The 27,678-nt window shown below is 38.8% G+C and overlaps 1 protein-coding gene across 5 annotated transcripts in view; it reads right to left on the bottom strand.

Moving 5' to 3' along the window:
- The window catches only part of aff4 (ALF transcription elongation factor 4), a 103,499-nt gene that overhangs the window by 30,250 nt on the left and 45,571 nt on the right, over nt 1-27,678 (bottom strand). Inside the window, exons 3-12 of one of the 5 annotated variants that reach the window (XM_043703319.2) lie at nt 21,431-21,560; nt 19,496-20,320; nt 15,807-15,851; nt 14,031-14,117; nt 12,947-12,983; nt 9,773-9,824; nt 7,502-7,528; nt 3,967-4,021; nt 3,013-3,050; nt 1,940-2,099 (exon numbers count right to left, since the gene is read on the bottom strand). In XM_043703319.2, the coding sequence (XP_043559254.1) occupies nt 1,940-2,099; nt 3,013-3,050; nt 3,967-4,021; nt 7,502-7,528; nt 9,773-9,824; nt 12,947-12,983; nt 14,031-14,117; nt 15,807-15,851; nt 19,496-20,320; nt 21,431-21,560 (1,456 nt within the window). Of the gene's footprint in view, nt 1-1,939; nt 2,100-3,012; nt 3,051-3,966; nt 4,022-7,501; nt 7,529-9,772; nt 9,825-12,946; nt 12,984-14,030; nt 14,118-15,806; nt 15,852-19,495; nt 20,321-21,415; nt 21,561-27,678 lie in introns of all 5 variants that reach the window. The other 4 variants (XM_043703318.2, XM_087995239.1, XM_087995238.1 and 1 more) reach the window with 4 other exon arrangements.

Raw genomic sequence — 27,678 nt, 5'->3', positions numbered from 1 at the left:
CCAAGGCTTCAAGGTATCTTCCACTTCCATGTAGAAGACCAAGGGCAACAAATACATGGGAACACCATCAACTACAAATTCCCCTTTAAGCCTCTCAACATCTTGACTTGGAAACATATCACAGCTCCTTCACTGGCTCAAAATTCTGGAATTCCTCTCTCACGGCATTGTGGGTCCACCTGCAGCAAATGGACTGATGCAATTCAAGGAGGCAGCTCAACACCACCTTCAAGGGCAACTAGGGACAGACATTAAATGTTGGTCAGTCCGCAGCACCCAATTCCCAAGACCGAAGTTAAAAAAAAAGACAGAACCTAGGAAAGATGTTATACTTGATATATAAACTGGTTTTGCAGTAGGTAGTAAATCAGCAATTTTTCTGTTGACCTTGAAGTAAACTGCCCAGAGATATAATGATAACTGTACTGTAGATTTTCCCTTTCTCGACATGAATTTATTTTTGGTGTCAAGTAAAGTAAATTTGCAGGCACCTAGAATAGCTATGCCATCAGAGTAAAGCAACCTGTTGCGACAAATATTTTCTCAGGAAATAAATTAGGAAATAAAAACTACTGAACCTTTTTCAATTTAGTTTTTAATTGTGAACTGATCACTGGGATAGACATAAGGTTAAAGCAAAAAATTTTTAAAAATGGAATTTATCCCAAAGAAGAAATTTGACGTTTAAATATAAAACCAACTTTAATGATTATAATCCTCATGACATATAATTCAGAAATGGAACTGGTTTAAAAAAGGATTTTTACAACCAGTCTGGACGTACGGACGTTCTGAAAAAACCTCATCTATTCTGGGAAAGCCCAGAATCACTGACAAGACTTGAACAATGCTGAAGGAAGAGACATGTTTTTGTAAAGATCTTTGTCTTGCACTCATTAGGACAAATGCAAGAATGCCAAATTTCGAACAACAATAACAATTCGTACGACAAGAGAAGAGGTTGTTGACTGTTTAACAAATTAACACATATTGATTCTGGCATTAACTGAAACCAATGCAAAGGCCCTAGATAATTAAAAGAATTACAGCAACTTCTGGATTTCTGCACATCAAGTTACAAAAAACTAACAAATGTTCATTCCTTAATCAAGATCATGAAAGCAGGTTTTTTAGCAGTATCAAAGTACGGTTTGTGGGATCTTGCTCTGGACAGTTTGATGCTACATCTTTTACATAACAATTTTATACACTTCAAAATTCTTTATTAGCTGTAAAGTACTTTGAGATTCTGGTAGTTAAGAAAAACACAAATAAAATTCTCTCACAAAAACAAATAAGTTGGTCATTACAACAGTTATTTTTCGGACCTTGATGTCTACATTTTCTGTTTTGGTACATTTTAAAGTCACTATAGGTACTATAGGAATGCAAGTTTTTGTTTTATTGGGGGAATAGTGCCCACATTGGTAGACAACATGATTTGAGTGTGCAACAGCCTTGAAACAATAGAAGATGGTTTCAGGTAGTTCTAGATAACATGTAGAAATTAATCCATATCTGACAGGTATCCACAAAGACTCAAGGCATTTTCTGTTAAACAAATGAAAACCTCTCAAAATGACAAGTGACGACAGTAAAAAAAAAATCTTCTCCAAGTTGAATGAGACATTTGTGTTTGCAGGAAAATGGGGGGTAACAATAATGGGGTTGTTGGACTTTGGAACATGAAGAATTGGTAACAGTAAAAAAAAGGCAAAAAACATGACTGTACCAATGGGAAAACTAGAATTTACAGTATTGTGGTGGAACTTCATTCAATTGTATAAGTGTTCATGATATGCATTACTGCCAATAAAATAGAAAAGCATTCTAATGTCCAATTACATCCTTTAAAAATGTTGCAAAATAAATAGTATCAGTCACTAGTATACCAATGCATTACATAGAGAGGTTCATGAAGATCAAACCCCTAACATACCTCAGGAGATATACACGATGGTTCATTCGCCTCACTGTCACTAGAGCTACTCTCACTTTCAGAGTCTGACCCAGAACTACTTTCAGACCCACTGTGGCTACTGGAATCAGCCCTTGGAGGTTCCACACCCTCACTGTTTTGCTGGGAAAGTTCAGAACTGCTTGAGAAAGAGAGAAGATTATTTGTTAAGTCAATGAGAAAAGTAAGTTTTAAATTTTAAAATGTCAAGTGTAAGTAGTCACTTATCTATAGGCATTATATAGTTAATAAGTCAGCAATTTTCTCACTTCACTAAATACCATCTCGTCTTAACCAAATATGCAATATCAGCCCATTAAACATATCACCAGGTCTCTAGTTATAGTCACAAGTAATTTATTTTGTTTCATAATCTAAACCATAAGAAAAAGAGCTTCAAGAAACCTATAACTTTCAAAAGAACAAGTTATTTCTCAAGTTATTATTAATATTTTGAGATGAAGTCCTAGCAAGTGAGTTATGCACTTTTTAAACAAGTTATTCATGAAATTCATGCATTTCATTATAATTATTTATAATATTCTGGAACCATATATTAAATAAAATTTTCCAATGGGAAATTCCATACAAGTGCCAGTCACGTAACATATAATTGTGTTGTTGAACTTAATTGCAGGATAAATCAGATTATGGCAAACACTTCAAGGATTACAATTTGCTAGGTGCAGGCCAATGTTCTCAAGGTCCTGATACAGAGCTGAAAATGTGTTGCTGGAACAGCGCAGCATCCAGGGAACAGGAGAATCGACATTTCGGGCATAAGCCCTTCTTCAGGCTTATGCCCGAAACGTCGATTCTCCTGTTCCCTGGATGCTGCTGACCTGCTGCGCTGTTCCAGCAACACATTTTCAGCTCTGATCTCCAGCATCTGCAGACCTCACTTTTTCCTCGAAGGTCCTGATACACTCAGTGTTAAGTCAATGAGTACATAACTTGCAAATTTACCAATCAAAAAGACAATGGGGGCATAAAGAAAGATACAAAAGGGACACAATTATGATGATCTTTCCGCATTAGAGACAAGTGCTACCTACCCATCAAGATTAGCCCTTGATGTTGCTTTCCCCAAATCCTAGGGAAAAAAAAGATACTCATAAAATTAAGGTATGTTAATAATTAAATTTAGGATATACCATTTCTTTCCAAAATATTCCAAAAAGTTAATTTGGAAGATGTGATATGCCAACTCTTCACAAAAGTGTGCTTTACATATAATCAGAAAATTTGCATTTTTAGAATGTAAATCCAATAAAAGCTAAAGTTTTCCATCAAAACAACATGCAACTTTAGTACAAGTGATAGAACCAGTAAATATTCTTAAAGATGTTACTAAACATGTAACAAACCATGAGCACACTGGTTGCGGCTGATGTATTGAAACAGACAAAATTGCAAAACCTGAATGAGAAAGCAGTATTTTGTTTGATAGCAGGAAAAATCCATTTCTAGTTCTGTAGGCTTAGATCTAAATGCAAAATCTCAGGATTAGTGCAGCTTTGGATTTCTTTCCTCCATTATTGCCCCCAGGCATCTGATTTGACATTACAGGAGGGAGATGAATGAAATATTCCATTTATATACACACAACAGTTTCTTTCTTGCTTTAGCAAGCTGCAAAGTCAACCTGTGAACCTATGGATCTCATAGTAGTAAAGCATTTCTCCTTCCATTTCCATTCCTTTGTTTCATTTTTGCTGTCTGCTGCATGTGATCCATTATAAATGGCTTTGTTCTTAATTCCATTAACTTGATTCACCATTGATAAATGTAAACTTTTGTTGCCAATCAATTATCTCAAGTTTTGGTGAGTGAAAAGATCATCCAGGGAAGCTTAACACAAAAACACTTTGTCTATTCTTCAAGAATTGAGCAACTTATGCATTTTCCTCCAGCACATTCATGCGCTAATGCAAACTGCAAGTTAGTTTCATTAATGAAATATATTCATTTTTCATACACACAGAACAAATGCTGGAGTGAAGGCAAACCTGGTCAGCATCGCTGTCTTCACTGCTGCTAAGTTTGAGGTCATCTTCCAACATTCTACACAAAATGAGAAAAAAACCACCATCACAATGGAGAGAAGTCAGTCTTATTTTTAGAAAGAGATCTGCATCAACAGATAATGAAATCTCCAGCTGTAATGAGTCAAGAAGTTTCATTTGCACTGGAACCCTTTCCAAACATCTAATGGAGTAAAGTGCAAGAGAAGTCAAAATTGATGTAATGGCAACATTTTAAAAATGGGGTAAAATTTGTAAGTCAAGCATTCAAGATCACTAAATAAAGCCATGCTTATGGCTGCATTTCATTGACAATACAAGTGGGCAAAATATCTTATTTAAAAATCCATCTCAATGAAATAAGTATGAAGATAAAGTTGTGGCCTAAGTATCAGATCATTAAACATTTGCTATGCTCCAAATAAGTGATTGTTGATAAGTGGAAATCTGACAAAATCTAGGCAATTGAATCAATTAGTCTCTTGCAATTTAAATCATCTGAACCTTGAAGTTTTTTTTAAAATTATCAGATGACCAGTAGGTTATTAATACGCTGCATATACAGTAAGCTCTTGCTCTCAAGTGGTACTGTTTTAAGACATTTCAGTTTAATGGGACTAGTATTAGTATTTAACATTGACGGAAGTAAATACATCACTGCAGAAACAGTCACATACGATTATCTACTGCAAGGGTGCTCAATCTGCAAGTCCAAGTACACACAAACTCAAGTACTGAAATTCAACCCTTACAAAAGTTCAAGCTGAATTCTTGAGTTGGCAAATTGCAAGGATTTTGTGGAAAGTTGTTGGAAAGACTGCTTGTGGTTTTGAGCTTGTTAATAACTTATGAAACAAAAAAATCAAAGGGAAGAGTATTTAATCTTTGTGCCCCACACCCCTCCCCATGACATGCATTGATTTTGCAAACAAAGTCATATTCTCGTGACATCTTGACTCACTGTACAACATTTCAAACTTCTCCTAAAGTAAAATTCGGATAATTGCAATTTTGAAAAAAAAAACAGTCAGCTTCAGTGGGTTTAGACTGTCTTGATGGGGTCAATTCTATCGTTTGGATGAATGATTTGAGACTTCTGCTTCTTTGAAGATCACTGAACATATCAAGGTTTGCATTCGCCTTTCCCATTGTTCTTTGTTGAGCCTTTCAGTCTAATTTCTACTTTTCTTACAGTATCAGCAGCAGTCTGATAAAGTCTACAACATCCTTCGTTTTGTCTTAATCGTTCCAATCTCTCAAGCATTTAGTACTAACATGATACAGCTTACATCAAGGCATCTCACCATACACTTGGTCCCACGTTAAAATAAACATTTTGGAATCTGGGCATGGGCCGTACTTATCATTTGTTTTATGTATCCCGAGAAGATTGTGATGAGCCAACTCCTTGAAGTGCTGCATCCTGTTCTTTTCGTAGTGGTCTGAGACAAATGCGAATTGCTTGACCAATTCAAAGTTCAAGAAAGAGTTAACCATATTGGTATGGGCTGGAATTCTATAAGTCAGACCAGGTAACGAAAGCTAGCTTTCTTCCCTGATTGAGGTTAGGGGTGATTTTAAAAAGTGTACAAAAGTCTTGATAGTCATGTGCTCATTTTGTTTTTTAAAAACAATAAACATACCCCATCTTATTTCCAGATTGCTATTTATGTTCAAATTATCAACCATTAAGATTGCACATGAACACACATTTTCTGGATTAACAATCCAGACATCCGGATTACTAATCTATTCTGACATACTCTGCTGCTGTTCAAGTACAATCTGCCACAGTATATTTGAAAAGTGCCATAGGCTTCACCTCTTATTTCAGCGATAGGTGTGAGGTTACTTTTCACATGCTGAAAGCATTCGTTTCTACTTATCAGATTCCATGGCAACCATCATACTTCTGACTGCTTGTCATATAACATTAAGTTGTTTAGTGATTGTAGATGACTTAGAGATGTGCATTGCCAAATAATCTGCGTATATCCTCTCTTACTATTCATTCACGCTCAGCTTGAGTGGAATTTTGAGAATTATGTTTTCTATGTTTGCTAGATGGGAACTAAATGAAAGGCAAAGATATTCAGGTAGGAGGACAGGAGGAAAAAAATGGGGAAAAAGGCATGGTAGGAGAGAATAGTAAAGGAGCAGGCACAGCAAAATATCACTGTAAAAAACTGAAAGATGAAGTCCAAAGCTCAGAACGTTCTGCATCTTCAACTCCTTCCTTCTCCAAATGTTAAAGAGGAGCTTGTGAACGATTTTGAGAAAAAGAACACTGTAGTGTAAAGCTCTATCAGCTACAACTAAGAGGTTTCCTCAAGTTCATTGGGAAAACTTTCAAGAGATACTGGATCAAAACTTAGAACTCTCTCCTTAATAACACCCTGAATGCACTGATAACCACATGAATTGCAATTGTTCAAATGGACAACTCACTAATAACTTAAGGGGAAACTAAGCATTAACTTTAGTGATGCAACAGATTTTTAAAAAATCTTCATTTCAAAAACTACATTTCACCCTGGCCAGAAGTGGAAAAAAACTATATCACATCCGTCATATTCTCAGAAAGTCTCAAAGCATTAAAAGCCAAAATTACTTTTGGGCAATGCACTGTTGTTCTGTGACAAACAAAATGTGTATGCAATACAAGTGTCACAAACAGCAAACATAATATTTATTTATTTAAATGGTATTGCTTAAAAAATGTCAGCCAACAGAACCTTATGTATGTTTTTGAAAAAAAATCTTTCAATTCCTTGTACAGATAATGCTTCCATTGAACAAGCCATACAAATATGCACTTTTCAATAACACTGCATGTCACACAGCAGCAAGAGCAAGGAGGACAGTGAAAGAGATGCCAAGCAGGGGAGGGGGAGAGAACAAGGGAGAGGGAAAGAAAGAAACATTTTGGTTGCTCTGCACTGTCACATTGCATCAGTTGAAGAACGCAGTATGATTCCCTCAGCCCAATGCCCAATGCAATACCATTGCAGGTACATTTATCTGGCAAATATAACAATTTGAATAAGCAAATAAAAACCAAAAGAACTGAGAATGCTGATAATAAGAACAAAAACTAAAGTTGCTGGAAAAGCTTAGCAGGTCTGGCATTATCTGTGAAGAAAATCAGAGTTAATGTTTTGGGTCTGGTGTCGCTTTCTCAGAACGGAACTAAAAATAAGCCTTCTTCTCAAAAGGTCATGGACTAAACAGTTGTAACAATTAGCTATAAGTTGCTGCCATTGTCACATGATCTGAACTAGTCAATGCTACTGCAGGCAGATATTGCATGAGGTACTAGATAATCCACTCCAGAAGTTGGGCAAGTAACCACAGATTTTCCGCAATGGAGTGAATAGCAAGTAGTATGGAACCTGCTATACAGCATCATGATTTGCAGCTCAAGTGCTAGCACTGAAATTAAACTTTGCAACACACACATTGCTTAACGCACCACTCTATTTTCTATGTTAGAATTAAAAGCCAATGCAGGTAGACTTACCTTGAAGCAATTTGGTCAGTTTCAGAGCTATTTAAGAAAGAAAGAAGGTGTTAAATAACACTGCTTGTAAACTATTACGACTGCCTTCTAAGCATCATTTCATGATTTTGTTTAATGTCTTGGAATGCAGATTAGTTTTTTAAAAAAGTAAAACATTACACAACACCTCTCTATTTATGTTCCCTTCAGTTGTAAAGGGAAAGCTCTACTCAGCCAAGAACATATTTTACCTACAAACGCTGCTAACCTTGTTGAGCTACAATACTTAAAAACAAGAAAATCAAATCAACAATGTGTCAATTATGATGTTGAAAGTCCTTGGTTTTTGGTGCTATACTGGTAATGCCTTTAGCATTGATGTTACTAATGTAATCAATACTTAATAAAAACTGATTTTTTGGACTGTAAACGTAAGGCAAATAAAATGATTGAGGCTTCTACGACTGAGTTATAGGCAAGAGCAACATTTTCCTAATCCAATGAGTGTGTCACCAGCTGCACAGATGAAATATTTGGAATTGATGTTTGAGAGATCAACTGTTTCAAGAGGAGAATGGCACTTAAATGATGATTGGATTTAATGTAAACCAGTAGTTTTGAGCATAGATACTTTCAACATGCAGCTCTCCAGCAATTTTGGTGTTCTTTTGTAAATCTATTCAACCACAGTGACATCTTAATTTAAAGATACTTCGTAATGTCCTCACTGCTGTAACTCAATAGAGTCAGAGTCATTTTGGCAAAGGACATTACTTGGCCTAGGCGAAAGTGAATACTGCAGATGCTGGAGATCAGAGTCAAGAGTGTGGTGCTGAAAAAGCACAGCAGGTCAGGCAGCATCTGAGGAGCAGGAAAATTGATGCTTGACTTTTGCTCGAAACGTTGATTTTCCTGCTCCTCAGATGCTGCTTCATCTGCTGTGTTTTTCCAGCACCAGACTCTTGATGTTACTTGGCCTGTCAAGTCCATGCTGCCTCTCTGTATAGCAATCTTAGCAGATTTATTCTACAATAGATACTAATAAATGCAGCACTGATTTGGCTCTGAACGTCAGGAAGTGCATCATGACCTCCATGGCTTGTACTCGACATAATCTGAAATAATGCAAACCTCCACAACCATTGTCAGTATAATCTTCAGACTGAAGGTCACCTTTGTGCAGTCCAATACCATACTGCACACTTAACAGCCAGTGGAATGTTTCTCCTGATCTAATATTGATACATTGGAAATCAGTTGTTTTGCCTTCAGTTATTTGCAGAATAATCACTGATAGGCAAATTATGCCTGTTCCTATTTTTCCAACTGTTAATAGGTGTTCAGTCTTAAATACCATTTTTTCTTTGATATATACATTCAATAAGAACAACTTCAATTTTCAATGATCCAAAGCCCCTGATTAATATAGACAGAGATGTGGGAAAAACAAGAGAAGTTGAAACCAATATTTAAAATGACTGATGACTTATCTGTTTGGAACTTGCATTTTAGTGATGATTGCAGAGGGGTTGTTATTCACAGTTTAAAATAAAAGTAAATGAGCAGGATTTCTTTAAGTGGAGTACTTTTTAATTGGTTTGTTTATTCCATTGCAAACGGTTCTGTTTTGCAATAAGCCTGATTATCCAAGAGTGCCCAATGAAGATAGAAGCGTTGATCGAATTTGACAACAAGTGATTTGAAACTTGACAAGTGTTGCCTTATGGACAACTGAGAAGCATGCAAAGTAAATACACTGGATATAACAGTAATTTTCATTAAAAAATTGTAAAACTCCATAATTTAACATTTTTAAAAATTACCTTTCATATTATCTTATTTCATACATTTAAAATAGGCATTCATTGCTTCAAAACTTGCACCTTTCCCATTTTAGGAACAGACAAATATATCAACAAAACTATCTGGAAGAGACCATTCAAATATGAAAGACTGTGGAATCATTATTATACGTGCAACTCTCTAGGACAACTATACTCCACCACTGTTACAAATTGTTTATTCATCGTTTCAGCAGTGTCAAAGAAAAATCAACTGGTCTGGAATTAAGGTGACCACATAACCAAAAAAATGAAATTTGCAGTTTGCATATTTCATTATACTCCAACCTTCCCTATTCACACATTTGCCAAAAGCAAAGAGAAGAATCTCCCAATGCTCTGGATATACTGAATTATGTACCCAATTTTAATACAAAGGATTTTATGACTGCTGCAGAGAATGTGTTCAGAAAACCTTGCTCCAAAATGAAGCAGAACGAAAATGACTTACCATTTTGCTTGGTGATGGTTGGAGGTCGATTTTGATGCTGCATTGTATCTCTCTGCAATTAAAATCTCATTATTAAAAAAAAAGCTCTAAGCAAAAATATTTTAAGGTGTTCTATTATGTGCAATAGAATTGCACCAAACTTGAGAGATACTGGACAAAAGTATCCCTTAAACAAGCATATCTAGCGAGTAGATCAGATCTTGGGTTCAATGCGTGATCTGTGTTCAATTACCTGATCTCAACTGAAGTAATGCTGGAGACTTTACAATTACACCCTAGGCTGTGGATGAAAATCATTAGGTATTCTCAATGCTTATGACTACCCTTTGTGACATAACCACTAGATGAGAATGGAATCAGATTTGCTATAGTGCTCACGTTGAACAGTCTGCTATGCTCACCAGAGAGCTGTCATTTATTCAAGAGAAAGGAGGGATGAAAAAGGCAGATCCATGTGGTTTGGTGTAAATTTAGAGGAAAATGGGATGGACAGAAGTGGAGGATTTGTAGGAAGCTAGAGTTGGACTGCAATGTTCTGAGAAATATAGACTGGGAAAATCTGTAAAGGTGAGGGGTGCAGGTAATCTAAAGCCAAAAAGGAGTTTGACGAAAAACAAGAAAATGAAAACAATGGAGGTTAATGAGGAGAGACCATATATGAACACTTCTCTTTTGCACAAGCTTAGGTTTATTAATGGGAAAAAGCTAGGAGACTGGGCAGATGGCCGTTGGAATAACCAAATCAGGTGGTGAGAATTCTGCATGAAGATTGAGGCAAGGAGGTGGAGGTAGAGATGTTACAGAGCTGGAGGTGGAACTAGACAGTACATACGTGGCAGTGGATATACATTTTTGTGCTCAGTTTAAGATGAAAGACAACATCAGAATAGTGTAGTTTGATTTAGCCTGAGGCATCGACTCCACCCTCCTCTGGGACCAGTAGTTAGAAATGAAGTATGTGGAACAGGGATGCAAAATGAAGACAGCTTTGTATTCCCAAAGATTTTTATTTTGGGAGGAATTGGTCTAATATACTGTAAACAGCAGAACCAAGCATAGATATCTAATAGCTGGATATTACAGAAAATAGTTTCAGGAAAAAGGATGTAGTTTGTAGACCCTAGATCATTGGTACCATCTTTTCTGAATTAGGTTAAGGATTCCACCCCCAATTTCAGAGACTTTAGCATGTAAGTTAGGTTGGTACCATTGTAAAATCGGACTAAGTCATTCAGCTATTATGCTAGCTAGATGGGCCTGGGTTCAAATCCTATCTGCTCCAGAAGTGTGCAATAACATTTCTGAGCAGGTTGCTTAGAAAATATCTTTAGGGGCTCTTGTGCTGCAGCAGTTGCATTCCTGCCTCTGAGCAAGGAGACTCAGGATCAAATCCCACCTGCTCAGAGGTGTGTAATACCTCTGAATGGTTGATAAGATAAACAAATTAATTAGAAAGTATCTGCAAAGGATAGTTGAGGGCTCCTTGCAGCGCAGTGGTAGTGACCCTCACTGATTCAGGAAGCTCGGACTCAAGTCCTACCTGGTCTAAAAGCACGAACCGCATTTCTGAACAGTCCAATTAAAAAATATCCGCGTGAGAGAGTTGGAGTAGTTCCAAGTGTCACTAACTAAGTTTGTCCCTTAAATCAACATCAGTTAAATTAGATTATCTTGTCATTTATCTTTGCTGTTCATGATATTATGCATGGAAGTTGCCTATGTTTATTTACATTATGAGAATGACTAGAAAATGTATTTAATTGGTTGTATATTCATTACATTGAGGAAATTGAAGGCACCACACAAATTTACAGGGCCTGTGCTCTCGGGCTCAGAGGCCTAGGTTCAAGTCCCAATTGCCCTGGATGTGTGTTGTAATATATCCTAACAGGTTGATTAAAATAATGACAGTAATCTTTGGTCTACACGGCAAGTCAGCGAAATTAAGCAATTGATTTTCAGACAACTAAAGCATTAAATTATGAAGTGCTTATTATTTTGACCTAATTATTGCTGTCATTACTGGGTTTTTCAATGTGACCATTCTTTATAGTCAATAGAAACATTATTGGGCAGACAATTTGTGACCATGGATTTTTCTAAAAATCAATAAGATGTTAACTAGTGACCAAAACATATTACCAAGGAACTTCATTGTTTCGCATCCATCTTTGCTTGCTTAAATCACTTTGGATTACCTGGATACAATCAGGGACCAGTTTTCTGCTAAGTGATATTGTTTAATTGGTTAGTTAGCGTGTTAAGGACAATGTCTTAATTATATACCCTGTAAATTTTTCCTACAAACTGCGAAGGAATGCTAAGCTTCCCTTGACTCTCACCAGCCAACTGTGCTAGGTAGTTGGCACTGCAGAACCAAATTTGTACTTGACTAAGAGTTACCTAAGAGTTAAAACTGTCAACTCAACATGGAATAAAATGTTCATTAGATTTTGAAGACATGTTCTTACAAATTTAAGAGTTGCCTGAAAGTTGCAAATTAATGTGGGTAACTGTGAACCATTATGATAATTTCTCCTCTCGATAGGTAGAAATAAACGTTCTAAATACTTGTGGATCTCCACAGACGCACGCATTGCAAAGCCTGGAGGATATGGGTAGAAATTTTGTATCTGCTGGGCTACAGTGCATTAATTATTCAATGGTGGCATTTTCTGAATGACGTTGCCCCCAAAAATAATCAGAAATCAGTGTTAACATTTTAGTGTTAAAAAGCCCAACATGATGCCATTTTATAAAACTATCATAAACGATGAACAAATGCATTTTGTATACACAGTCATTTCAAAGACAAAAAATTTCAAGTTAATAAGTAAATACTGGTTATGCTAATACAGAGGTCTGTTATGATTGTATTTTACTGGTTTTTCTGTTACTGTAGCTTGTCTGTACATTTCAAGTGACAGTCTTTGCTCCTCATTCCTTTTCTCAAAGACGAGGCAGAAATGTGCTTGAGATTGCTGTGTCTGTGAAGTATGCAATATTGTCTGGATTGTGATAAAAAGAGGATCTTTCATGTATTCCTCAGAAAGGTGGACAATGTAATTTCCTACCAAAAGAAGCATGACACTGGAAAGATAGAGTCAGAGAATCTGACTAATATAATATTGACACATTTAGAACATCCTATTTTAAATAGCTTTAAATACTTACTCTGCCCTGGTATACTGTAGTTAACATGCTGAGATTCCTAAAAAATAAAAGATAACAAAGATGTGAAATGTCCTGCAGCTGAAAAGGTCACTTTAGGATTGGAAATGCTCCTTTACGCAGAGATGATCTGCTCACTATCCAAATTTTAATATAGGCCTCTAAAATCCACTCGCATTCAGGAACTTTGAGCTTTTTACCTGCAAGATCATATACATATTCTGTAGGAATTTAGTCACAATATATGCTGTAAGTGTGTGCTGGAAGCAGCCTCAATTTATTCACAATCAGGATCACTTTTGATCTCATTGTAATGAACTTTCCACTCACCAAAACTGAATAATGCAACTTTATAATTTGACCAGAAGAAATAAAAAATTCTAAAAAGAATTAAAATACACCTTCGATATGGACAAGAACCTAATCAGTGGGGTAGAGAAGAGCAGCTACAGAACGAGAGGATCAGATGCAGCATGAAGGCAAAAGGAAGAGGAAAAAGAGAGAAAGAAACACACCAAGATTAATCACAAGCTTCAGTAAATTTTGATTTTCAAAAGATGCAAAGTAGATCTTCCTCAAGTTAACCAGTAGTAAAAAAGTACTTTAAATTTTCTGTAAAATGAATATAATTTTAAAATATAAACTAATATCTGTACATTATCACAAGTTCACCTTAGCTGTTTGTTAATAGAATATTAAATTTTCTGATGCATTTGAACCTCTCATTTCAGTTATGGATCTACATTTGTTCACAGAAATAGTCAATATTATCAGCATTAAAATGCATCAACTTGTAATGTGTCACTTTCTAGTTAAGTTTAAAGTGGTACAATGTTTCTACTAATGGATATAAAATACTCAAGATCTCTTCCTTAAACATTTTTGCATTGCTCTCTTCACATTCTTGCAGGTTGCTTGTCCTTTGATACTACTTCTTTTCTCTGATACTAAGCAGCTCTTAATTCTTCTCCAAATTGCTTCACAGCTAAAATTATTTAAATTACTGCAACACACCAATTCCATTGTCCATTTACTCTTCTCTTGATCCCAGTTTTAAAAATCCTATGTTCTAAATAAAGATACCCACCTTTGTTGGAAATGGAAATTTTGATGGCTCAGCCTTGCATGGTGTATGAATTGCTGTCAGAGGTGGTGGCCAGGAGTGAGTCATTTCCTAAAGCATAGAGTATAATGGATCAGAACAATCTTGTGACAGATGGCTCAATCCTAAACAACTGGTGGTTTATGCACGTTTACCCAAATAGAACCTAAACAACTCAAACTTCTCAATACAAACCTCATCTAATGTGTTTAAAAAAAGACACATAATTACACAGATATTTTGATAGTATTTTTCACAAATGTCTACATTGATACTTTAATGGAGACTAGTTTGTCATTTAATTTGCTTCATGGGATACAGGAATCATTATATTATCAGCGTTTATTGCCCAGAAGCTTGTTAAAAGTCAACCACATTGCTGAGAGTCTGGAGTTACATGTTGGCTAGACCAGGTAAGGATGGCAGATTGACATGACTTCCTTAGTTCAGATATTAATGAATCAGATAGATTTTATGGCAACGTGGTTACATAATCACTATGAGGCCTGTTTTTTCTTCCAGATTTTTTATTACATTCAAATTTCACAATCTGCTCTGGTTAACAGAACATTTGACTGGCAGTCTAGCTAACTAAATCATTGGCATTATCACAATGACACCATCTTTCACTATCTGATGTCATGTTCTAATTGTAGTTTTATAAGTTACATTATTAACTTGCCTTACAATATGGGCAGTACTTAATTAATAAGCAAAGCTACTTTTTCAAAAAAATCTTTTAGCTGGAGACTGAAACACTTGGTCTTTAACTTCTAATATTATCCCACAGGGGATGGGCAAATAGGCTTTCAAGCATATTTAGATCCACATTTCAGTAACAATAAAGCGCACTTTATATATAATGAATTTTGTGGTAACTTACATTTATAACAGAAGCATAATGTTAATACTAGAGAAAATAAAATCTTACTTTCAAGGCTTCCCTGGTTTAGCTTTTTGCATTGCTGTGCTACTGGACCATTGATATTCCTCAATTAATTCATAAAATTCAGCTGTGCAACTTGGGAAAGAAATCCCTACAATTCCTTATTGCCACTGAAACATGTGCAAACTGTTTACAAAGGATATGCAGCTGATATTACCAACTATGCCGTTGGGGATAATCTTACCATCACTTTGTTAAAGTCAGTCATGTGGTCACCCACAAATTCAATTAAGGTGGGTAAATGCACTGTCTGCATTTTAAGCCATTGCAAAATGTTTGAACCCTGCCATATTCTAAATTAGGCACAGGGGAAAACTGCAATTGCTTAGTGCGGAGGACAAGAAAAATATCAGCTAGGATTAATGCTCCATATCACTACCCAATGCACATGCACTGAAGTAACTGTGTAAACATAGGATTAATCTTGGTTACCATTAATATCACTATAAAAATCAGAATTTGTCAGGCATCACTGACTCAATAAACTCAAATAAACAGAATGACCATAACACCACATGGTTCCTGGCAGCTATATTATATCCTGGCAGCAGAATGTCTAGAGTACAGAGAAACTTTTATTGTCCAGCATTTGACTATCCGAATTTCAGATTATTCGGCAAGATTGCAAGATCCTGATGTAATGCTAAACTGTGTTATCTGGCATTTGATTATCTGATAAAATACTCCCTGCCTGTGCCATTCGGATAATTGAGGTTCCTCTGTATATCAGCATCTTTTGAAAAATGAGAAGAAAAACAAAAATGCTGGAATAAGGATAGAAGAAGTACTAATACATATGAATATAATAGACGTACCTTCAGAATTTCATCCACGCAACTGGCATCACCAGACACAGAAGACTGTAAAGTTCAAAATGAAGTAAATATAAGTTTCCCCTGACCGACAGAATATTCTATTTGCTAGTTTCATGTCCATTCTATACTATAGATTTTATATATTACATGTTACATAAGCCATTTTCCAGTCCCTTGGAACCCTCTCTGACTCCACTGATTCATGAACGATCACCGAAGCTTGCACGATTTCTTCAGCAGAGAGAGAGGCATGTACAGAGAGAGACAGTGGTAGTTTAATGACGGTGATCACCTCTCAGGCTAGGGGAGAGGTGAAGGACAGTATTTTACCATAACTTCAGCTAGTCCAGGAACTGAAAAATACACTATTGGGGTTACTTTGTAATGCAAACAAGCTGCTGAGTCAACTGAACTAACTGATCCTATATCCTATGTTCACAAGCAAATCAGCACAGTATAACTAAAATTAATGAGATGAAATGGAAGGCTCAAAGACTGGTGCAAGATTGGAGCGCTGGCATCACTATTGTGGAAACTGGGAACTGTGCTGTTGGGACAGACTTCCCCTGAGCAGTGCTGGAATCATAACACTGGGGAGCTGCCAAACTAGGGCAGTAGAGAGGGCCTTAAACTAATTGGTATTGGGGGGTGCGGAGGAAAGGGATCAAGTTTAGGAAGATTCTGTAAATTAAATAGAGATGGTAACGCAAGATAGGAGTATGGAAAACGATGATCAGAAACATGACAGGAATTTAAATCTAAGGATGTACCTGACATGTCTATACCAACCATGATGCCATTCTAAACTAATCTAACCGCACATGATCCGTATCCCTCTATTCCCTACCTGTTCCCATGTTATGTCTAAATGCCTCTTAAACGTTGCAATTACATGTGCTTCAGCACGTTCCAGGCAGCTACCATCCTCTCTAAACAAAATTTGCCTTGCACATCTCATTTAAACATTCCCCCTCTCACCTTAAACCACTTAGAATTTGACATTTCCATTTTGGTATAAAGCAATACGGAATATCTCTAATAAGTCCTTCCTTTTCCAAATATTTTCAAGAAACTTTATGACTCTGTGACTCAAAAGGGACGGAAGACAGGTAGGTATGGGCCTGTGAGTCAAGCATCTGTCACAGGAAAAATGCTGCTATTTAATATTGAGGGTGCTTAGGAAATCTTGAATGCAATCAAAGTCTAAATGGTTTTGTTTAAGGAAAATCATGCTTGACCAATTTATTAAGAGCTATTGACGAGAGATCAGTGCTGGATTTCCTGCTTTTTGTCATTTATATAAGTGATATGGATGGGAATGTAGGAGGTATGGTTAGTAAGTCTGCAGATGACACCAAAATTGGTGGTGTAGTGGACAATGAACAAGATCATCTCCGGATACAACGGGATCTTGGTCAGAGTCTAGATTATAGTGGTGCTGGAAAAGCACAGCAGGTCAGGCAGCATCCGAGGTGCAGGAAAATCGACATAATCTAGACTCTGGTTTCCAGGATCTGCAGCCCTTGTTTTTACATAGGGATCTTGATCAGATGGGTCAATAGGCTGAGGAGTGGCAGATGGAGTTTAATCCAGTAAGTGAGTGTGTTGCAGTTTGGCAAGGCAAATGAGGGCAGGACTTATACAATTAATGATCGGGTCCTAGGGAGTGAAGCCAAACAAAGAGATCTAGGGATGCAGGTCCATAGTTCCTTGAATATGGAATCGCAAATAGACAGGATAGTGAAGGTGGTGTTTGGCACACTTGCATTCATTCATCAGAACATCGAGTATAGGAGTTGGAATGTCATATGGCGGCTGTACAGGATATCAACAAGGCCACTTTTGGGATACTGCATACAAATCTGGTTGCCCTTCTATACAGAAACATATTGTTAAAGTTGAGGGTTCAGAAAAAATTTACAAGGGTATTGCTGGGACTGGAGGTTTGAGTTATGGGGAGAGGCTGAATAGGGTTGGGGCTTTTTCCTGGAGTGAAGACTGAGGGGTGACGTTATAGAGGTTTATAAAATCATGAGGGGCATGGAGAGAGTAAATAGCCAAGTTCTTTTTCCAAGGGTGGGGGAGTCCAAAACTAGAGGGTATAGGTTTAAGATGAGAGGGGAAACAATTAGACAAGATCCGAGAGCGAAGCATGAATGGAACGAGCTGCCAGAGGAAGTGGGTACAATTCCATCCGGATGAGTATATGAAGGGTTTAGAGGAATACGGGCCAATTTCTAGCAAATGAACTATGTTAGATTGGGATGGCTGGGTGACATGATTTGTGCTGTATGACTGAGTAACAAACAAACAATTTAGATGAGGGGAACCAGTGAGTGTACTATATTTAGACTTTTAAAACAGACCTGACAAGGTGCCACACCAAAGTTAATTTGCAAAATAAGAGCTGATGATGTAGGGTATAATACATTAGCATGATTAGAGGATTGGTTGACTAATAGGAAGATGGGAATGATGGGCATAAAAGAATAGTTATCAGGCTGGCAGGACATGATGAGTAGTCTGCTACAAGGATCAGAGTTAGGATAATGTTACAACCTATATAAAAAAAAACTTGACTGAAGGACTAATGAATGATTGCTAAATTTGCTGTTGTTGTAAAGCTAGGTAGGAAGTCATATTGTGAAGAGGAGAAGGAATTTGCAAAGCGAGAGAGATAGGTTGAGTTCACAATTATTTTGCAGAGAATCATATATAAAAGTGTGAACTTGCTCACTTTGGCACAAAGAATAAAAAACATTTAAATGCTGAAAAATTGCAACACACAAGTAGAGAGTAGAGAGATCACAATGTTAGTACAATGGTAGACCACGCAATTATGAAGGTAAACAGAATGTTGTCATTTACTACAAAGGAAACTGAATACGACAACAATTGCATGAAATATTGTGGATCACATCTGCAGTAGTGTGCAGAGTTTTGGTTGCCTTATTTGTAAAAAGAATGCAAATGCGTTTAGAAGCTGTTCAGAGAATGTTCAGTCAACTGATACCTGGGATGGGCAGGTTATATTACAAGGAAAGACTGGACAGGCTGGGCTAGTTGGAGTTTGAATGGATGAGAGGTATTCTTGAAAATGTCTAAGATCCTGAGAGGACTTGACAGAGTAGATAGTGCAAGAATAATTCCCCTTGTGGAAGAAACTAGAAGCAGGAGACACACTGTAAAAAGGGGTCTTCCCTTTAAGATCAAGATGAGCAAGTTTCTTTTCTCTCAAAAGGATCATGAGTCATTGTAACTCTTTCCCGGAGAGCAATGGAAGCAGGATTAGTGAATACTTTCAGGCATAAGTCTTAGATTTTTGACCAATATGGGTGTTAAAGATTCTCAAGGTCGGCAGAAATGTGAATGAGGTCACAATCAGATCAGTTATAATTGTATTAAATGGTGGAGCAAGTTAGAGGTACTTGCTTCTAATTTGTAAGTCTGCATGTTCATTGCAGCTCAGTAATGAACTTTCTTCCTGTGATGTGTTTTGAACCACCCACAGTTCTGTATTGGCTGTGAAGCCTGGGTTTAAGCTTTTAATAACTCTATCATGGAACTTGTAGTGTCAATAAAATATAAATTTTATTTCAGACATGATTATGCAACTTTTGGTACGTCACTCAAGTGCTTTAAAATTCAGTTTGTAAAATTAGTCGGGGAAAACAGAGAGATTTGCTTACCTCCACTTGCTGAGATGGAATTTTTAGTTTTGAGAGATGTACTTTGTTGCCAGACTTCATCTCTGCCAGACTGCTATGAGACTGGTTCCCATAGGGCTCAGGAGGAATTTTCGGTTCTAATGATTCATTAGGGGCTTGGTCCTGTCCGTCCATAGGCCTTACATATGCAGTAGGTTTCTGTAACATCGAATTGGGTTTGGACATCAAGGCAGGAGTGAATGATTGTGAAGAATGCTGTCCACTGGCAGGAAATGTATGAACACGAGATGGAGAGTCCCAGGTAGCATCTAGGTCTCGAGGAGACTTTGACCGATGCCGCTCCTTACTATGGTGGTCACTTCCTTGAGATCTAGAATGACCAGAACTTAATGAAGAAGAAACTGCAGGTGGCTTAGCTGGACTGACTGAATGGGATTTTGAATGTTCAGATCCATGCTGGCCACTCCTCTTACGGCTGCTGTATGAATCACGATCATGTCTCTGGCTACTGCTACTGCTAGTATTGCTGCTGCCACCACTAAGTCTTTGGCTACTGCCATGGCTGCTTTGCAACCCTGAACTTGACCGCTTTTGTGACTGTGAAGAAGTACTAGGAGCAGAAGTTGCAGGACCCACTGGAGTCCACTTACTATTTTGGTGAGATGTGCTGTGTCGCTGGTCACCAAAGAAAGCTTGATCAGGTTTCTCATCTGTAGTTGATGGAACTGTCCCTTTGGGTGTGCTTATGAGCCTTTCAAGAGATTTATCTCCTATCAAGTCTTTCATTTCATCATAATTTCCCAACATGCTCTTGATTCTGCTAGAAAGTTTATCTTCCGTTCGTCCCTTTGTTTTAAGAAAAGAAACACATGTCAGAAGTAGAAAATTCTTCATTTTGAAATCAAATCGTTCAGTTGATAATATTCCAGTTGACAACTACAACGCACAAAGTGGCAACCCAAAATGGCAACCCTAACAGGTGGCACACCAGTTTCAAATAATGCAGTCATATTTTTGGCCAATAGAAACTATACTTGTTCCATCATACATCAAAAGTTGGACATGGTCCCTAACTGTACAACAATGCAGAATTATGTATTCAAGTGCAGCTCTAACAAAACTGCAGAACCAAGCATAGGCACAACCACAACAGCCCAAAACTTCAGTGTTGGGCATTGGTCTACACAAAATACTCAAGGCATCAATCTGGTCTGACATCTCTATTACCCTAAAGGATGGCATTTTTATGCCAATTGTATATTTTTTTCTCTATGATGTTGGGCTACGATAATTTGCGATAGTAAAAAAGTCATTCAAAAACTCAGGTCTGCAACCCTTAAAATTATTTATTGATCAGGAAATTGAGACGAAACAATAGCAGTATGCAGGGCATTCTAGAGGCGTAACACAGATAACCAGTAAGTATGTGGCACACATGTGGTGAAAGGTCAGTTTTGTCTTTTGGTGATATGTTGGGTATATTGTATGTATAAATTACCCAATTTAAAAGAAATCTAACTTATTATTCTGAAACACATTTATGCAAAGACAAGTATTTCATAAATCCAAATTAATTTCACAGAACAAGCTTGAAGCCAAGGTTTTCTATTTGCTGCTTGTGAAATCTATAAAATTTGTCATATTTGACAATGTTACACACATTTCTAAGTAAATCACGAAATACAAATTACCCTGAGAGGTGGAAGCAATTTATATATTCAAAACTTATTTTTCAGTCAAGCTAATGAGAACCCCTCAAATGCCAGGGCCTCATTAATATTTGGGAATTTCTGACCAAAGAAGGATTTAATGCGGTTTCAACTCTGTTTATGACATCATCATAGTAGTCCCATTTTAGGATCACAAGGAAAACGAGCAGGACAGATAACTCTCTGCCATAAGTACGTTACGTGTTCAAGGATAATTATTAACTTTGCTCACCCATATTTACTGTACCTGTACTTTATACGGCTCAGCAAATAGAGGGGAATTTCCAGTGAATGTCTCTTCATTTTGTTGAATTCCTTGATTCCTTCGTTCACGTTCTTTCATTCGTAGTACATTTCTATCTTCACGGTTCATGTTTCTGGAAAAAGAAGCATCCAGTTATCAAATGTATATATAACTTTAAGCCACCTGCAATATTTGACAAGGTCCGCGCGCATTTCAAGTGTTACATCAGGAAGTATGTTAAAATGAGGAAGTTGCACCATCAACCCAGATTTGGCAACAAATGCTATTAAATCCAACTTTCTTTTTGAATACACAAAGGTGTACTGGATATAGCCAGCAAAACAGTTACTGTTTGGAAGTTACTTACATGTGCAAATAAGAATACTAACAATTCATGAGTTAGCCATTTTCAATATTGCTTTTTCACCACTGATATTATTAACATTTTCAATTTTCTCTAAAATAAACTTTTACCAATAAAGGCAAAAATGAGGTGATATTTTAGGCTGTGATCCTCAAGCCTGCAAATGGCTTAAGTATTATAATAACGGAATTCCTGACATCACAGACTGGTTCCACTTTCACAGAACCCCCTTCCCCTCCACCTTGTTTTCATAGGTCTTGTACACCACCCCTCTCACTTAAGACTCACTTCAAACTGGCATACAGTGAGGAAAAAGTTTGGGATGTACTACAATAAGGTAATCAGCACTCCCATTTGAACTGAAGCAACAGAAAATTAAACTTGCAATAAAGTGATAGCTGATGGAAATCATGACAAAGGGATGGAGGCATCAACAATAAACTTTACGAAGCAAACATTTGGTCTTGCTATTCACATATTGATTTTATTGTACTGTCTCCACAAGTTAAAAGGCTATATTGTCATTAATGGGACCAGGCACAAACATCTGTGTGAATCAAAAAGTGATATTCCCTACAGTACCACCTTTGGTTTGTTCAGATTTTTTTCAGATACAGACATATTCAGATTAATAATATGTTTTTGTTAAAACTCTAATCACTTAAAAGGAATTAAGCTTCCACCTTCATACTGCTTATGGGGAAAATCGCCAGTCTCGAACTCAGAGTCGGGGTTCAATGACAGAGTTTATGGCACAAGGAAATACCGGAGCTCCGGGGACAGAAAGACACCAACAGCACAGTGGTCAGCTGTGATGCTTCTCTCGACACAGGGCACATGTCAAGATACTTTCATACATCTTGTGATACAATAGGTCAGTGATGAGATTATTGTCTTTGCAACATGGTTCGTTATAATTCCAAAATTGTTGATAGTTTTAATACAATCATTGTCAGTTCCAGCATAGCTTTTGTTATTTTCAACATGGCTGTTGTCAGTTTCAGCACCGACATTGCCAGTTTCAACGTCTGCTCAGAAGTCCATTGCTCTAGTAATGGGCACTAATCGCTTTTCCTGAGAAGGACGATTACTGCAGCCCTAGCTATTAGCACTCTGCATTGACTCCGTATCAAGCTGTTAGCATTTCTATCAAAGGTGTTGGTTGGACCCAGACACTTCGGTGGGCAGTGTATGTTACTCACGTGTATTCTCTCCCCCACCCGCCTTAAATTAATCAATTAGGTTGTGAGTGCATTGTGCTGGCATTCTGGTGGTCCCAGGCAGCGTCTGTATTTGTTCTGCTGTCTCTCTCCATATTATGGTCTGGCTGCCACCGTATGTGTCAAGTGGCCAACTGATGGTTCAGCAACCATTTTGCTGCATCTGTGTGCCTAGTGTCACCCTGCCCGTGCTATCTCCCACTTCGCTCTCCCCTTTGTGGTTGTGGATGCAACTTTGGAGATCTCCTGCAGACCACCTAATTTACATGTAGAGCTAGGTCATCACTAGGAGCTCCTCCTCCTGAGGGGGTATCACGGAGTGCCAATTTCACTGGGGGCTCTTCCGTGATGGGACACTCGCTGCTGGTACAGTTTTTGTCGGTCGCGCCTTACAGCAGAGCTTTAAATACCCGATGTCCACACAGCATGCCAACATAAGTGCAATGAGAACTATTCCTTGTGCCAAATAGGGTCCCCAAGATTTGCCCAGCAACCAATTTAGCCACCTGTCTGTAATTGTGGCTCCTTGTTGAAAACTGTCTAGCTGGTCTTGGATACTCTTGATGGCTTCTGTAATGTTATAAGTATCAATAACATGGGTAATACAATTGTCACCAATAATTGTACAAACTTCCCCTTGCTGTGTTAACTGATTGGCCACCGCATAACATGTCTGCTGTGTGTAGAGTCTTGAGTTCAGCTAGCTCTGTGTTAACTGCTTCTCGAGCTTTCGAGGTACTATTGCCTGGGATAGTCAGGCCACATACAAGATCATTTCGGTTTTTAGCGCTGACAATCCCTGCTGTGGCCCCCCAAAAATAGAGATCCCAGGAATCCATATCCCAGTGATGGCCTCAAAGTGGTGGGGGCCTGCCAATCAGCACAGAACTCCTGACTGATAGAGCAGGTCACGATCCTTCTCCAAATATGTCCCCCGCTGGGGCATGGTACAGTAAGGAGTGCAATTTTCACTACTGCAAACAGTAGGTCTGGGGTATCTGTCGCCCGAGTCCCCTTAAATAGAGAAACGAATCTGTTTGTTGCTTGGTAACAGACATTGTCCTGTCCTTCTGTTTGTCTGTCCAACGATGTCGCCCCCGCTCCCCCTTGCTGGTAAGCACCAAATGGGTATGTCTATATGGCAGAACTGACATGGGTGCCATTGCACTGACCATAAACAAATTGTCTGCTCGCTGCAGGTGCAGATAAACTGTCCTCTGGTGACCGTACAATGCTGATAAGTGCACTGAGTCTGGATAGGAGTCATTTTTGGGAACCAGGCATAAACTCATCCCCATCTCTGTACTTAGTTTGGTCACAGGTGTCTTTAAACAGTTTTAGTTCGGTCCAGTGCTTCCACGTGCCTTTTTCTTTAATAACTATGCAGGCACAGGTGTCCCCACTTAATACCATGTCATATGGCCCATTCCATTTTGGGGCAAAGCCTGGTTTGTCAATAGGACACAGCTTCCTGCTGCTGGGACCTTCGGGAAGACTTTGAGTTCCCCTGCCTTGTCCTGTTTATTTTTGCTTACCTCAACACTACCACCTAACTGTGGTAGTGCTTATTTTTCCCTAGCACCCATGTTATGTATGTGGGTGTGAGACACAGTGAAAGACACAAGGTGCACAAATCTTTATTCAATTTCCACCACCAGGAAGAAACACCCAACTGGCCAGTGACAAGCAGTGCCCTCCCCCTCAAAGAGCAATGCCTTTGTTCTGTTTATTATTTATAGATTTCCACCTCCCTTTCAATTGGGCATTTTATTCTATGACATATCGCCGAATTTTGTCTGTTAGTGGATCCACATCTGTGCCACCTGTGATTATTGTCTCTAGCAATTGCATTGCTCACCTGGTCATTAATTCATATGGTGCTAGCCCCGTTGCCTGATTCATGGTGGCTCTTAATCTCATTAGTATGGTTGGCAGCACTTCAGCCCATGTTCTGTCTGAGGTTTGCATTCTTGAGTATTCTATTCATTCTGTCTACCGTCCCTGAGCTCTGGGGATGATAGGGAATGTGAAAGTTTTGTCTAATGCCAAGTAATTGGTAGAGAGTTTTCATGACTTACCTGTAAAATATGTTCCTTGGTCAGAGTTGATCAAGAGTGATACCCTCCATATCGGGATCACCTCCTCTGCTAATATTTTAGCTAGTGGTCACAGTGCAGCTTTTGGGCAGGAATGCTTCTACCCACCGGGTGAATTGGTCTGTGATGACCAGACAGTACGTTTTCCCACGGGAGGGTGGCAGTCACTCTGTAGAACCTGAAGGTGTGCCCAGGGGCGTCTAGGTCTGAGGTAGTGTTCCATCTTAATTTTTATGGGTCTCTCTGGACTATATCGTGCAACAAGTCTTGGCTACGTCTCTTCTCATTCCCTTCCGCCACCATGGACTCTCCCTAGCTGTATGGGAGAGTCAGTGGTGCAGTTCAAGCAAGATGTTCTGTATACACACTAGTGCTACCACCTTGCTTGCTTCCAGACACCATCCTCCCCTTTGAATGCCCTGTGCAGTTTCCATTGCTTCCTCTCTATAGCTACTGAAGTTGGATAGTATCTTTCGCTAACTTAATAGTGGCTATTTCAGCCTCGTTAATGGTTTCTTGCTCTAGGGCTTTTTGAGCTGCTCGGGTCTGGTGTCTGGTTTCCTTTGAATTTTAGCCAATTTGGGCTCTCTTTTGCTGGCTCCTTTTAATGGGCTTTTACTTTTATTACTGCAGTCTCTTTTAGCTGTTCACTTGAGAATATCATTCCCTGCCATTACTAGGGGCTCACTGACCCCTAACGGCCCAAGCAGCACAGTCTAAGACTGCTTGTACCCGGGCAACCCGGTAACTAGCGGCCCTTCTGTAGTTGAGTAGGGCCTTTTCCTGCTAGCGTGCTCTTGTGTGACCACTGCAGAGTAAAACCCTCCCTCATTATTACAGTGAAAACCCTTGCTGGGATCTGGCAGCCCTAGCCTGGGGGCTGATATAGGTCAAGTTTTAAGCTTACTGTACGTGTACTCCTGTTCTGGTCCCCAGGTTACAGGTTCCAAGGGGGGCTTGCCTCCTTTAATTAATCGCTGGATTGGTTCAGCCAATTTTGCAAACTCTGGTATAAAGCTCCGACTGTAGTTGAATAGCCCCAAGACCTTTCTGACTCCCCTGACCGGGGCAGATCGTGGCATCTGTTGGATTGCCTTCTTGCAGTTGTTGGGCATTTCTTTGAGTCCCTATGCTATAAGGTGTCCCAGGTATAAAACTTGTGTTTTGCCAATCTGTGCCTTTGTGGGGTGGACTTTTAACCCTGCCATTTCCTGCAATACTAGATATCAAGCTTCCTGGTGCCCTGACCCGGACTCTGAGGCAATTAGGATATCATCTACATTCTGGAGGGCAGTGCTGCCCTCTGGTAAATCTACTCTCTTCAAAATGTTGCTCATCACCCTGTGAAGAATAGTGGGGCTGCTGTGGAACCTTGTGGCAGGCGAGCCCACGTGTATACTGCCTGTTGCTTGCTGTAAAAGTGAATTTGTTCTGGGACTCCGGGTGTAACAGGATAGACCAGAAACTGTTGGTTAACAGTAAAAATCTTGTGCTCGGGGGCCAAACCATTTAAAATGGTGGAAGGGTCTGCTCCAATGGGGTGCATTTTGGCGGTGACCTTATTTAGTCCTGTATTAAGCCTGTAGCTCCCATCAGACTTTAGTACTGGCTATGTTGAGGAATTAGTCGCACTTGCAGTTCCTTTCAGAATTCCTTGTTTCACTAGTCCTTGCACTATCTCCACAACTGCTTTTTCTGCTTTGGGTTTTATTGGGTATTGCTGGTGGGGCTTATGCTCAGGTCCAGGAACACATATCAGGGCTATTTTAACACGACCTGTATCTAACTTTATTTCTGCCTATACTCTGGGGGACAGAGGCGCAAATGGCTCCAAATCCCCACTTTAAGGTTCCAGGGCCTACTGGTGACTGTAGCCACTTTGAAATAGTTGTGAGGTGACTTGTAAGTTTCCCAATCTCAGTCTTCCGACCATCCTGTCTGGGTCAAATCAATTTCCCTTTTGCACAATTAGAACATATCCTTTCATGAGATCGTTGCCCATTATGGCGCCCTTGTTATTTTAGCATATATAGAATCTCATGGGGATATGTTATTTATTTCTACGAGGGTAGTTTCACTTAGGTAAGCTGGTGTTTTATCCCCTCCCACCCCAGTTAAGTGAACCATTTTAGTTGTGTAGAGTAAGGGTAAGATTGTGATAGATACGGCGGCTCCGGTGTCTACTTGCATTTCAAATTTCCTCCCTCCTATTACTGCAGTCACAAATTCTCCCCTCTCCCTTGCCCTCACGAATGGGGCAGCTGGTTGTCAGCTTTACTGATCTTGTGACTCACATGGTTCTGTGGTGGTGCGCCACACATTTCTCAGCAACTTCATACGTTTCCAGTTCTTTTGCAGTGGCTGCAGTACTTTACATTGTTCCCTGGTCTGTCCCCTGTTCGTGAGACCCTACCCCCTCTAGCAAAGTGTCTCTGCCGGCCACAGTTGTGGCAAGATCATTTTATTCTATTCTTGCCTTCAGCCTGGTAGGCTGCTTTGTCAGGTCTTACCTTATTTAGGAGCTTCTGCATCTTGCACCCCGCTAGCCCACTCGACTAGGTCATCATAATC

This window comes from Chiloscyllium plagiosum, unplaced genomic scaffold, assembly GCF_037043375.1.
Source record: "Chiloscyllium plagiosum isolate Xiang-an unplaced genomic scaffold, Cpla_swu_hap1 HiC_scaffold_16, whole genome shotgun sequence".
Lineage (NCBI taxonomy): Eukaryota > Metazoa > Chordata > Chondrichthyes > Orectolobiformes > Hemiscylliidae > Chiloscyllium > Chiloscyllium plagiosum.
Note: the sequence above shows the minus strand (reverse complement) of the source record. Positions and strands in the feature narration are given on the sequence as shown.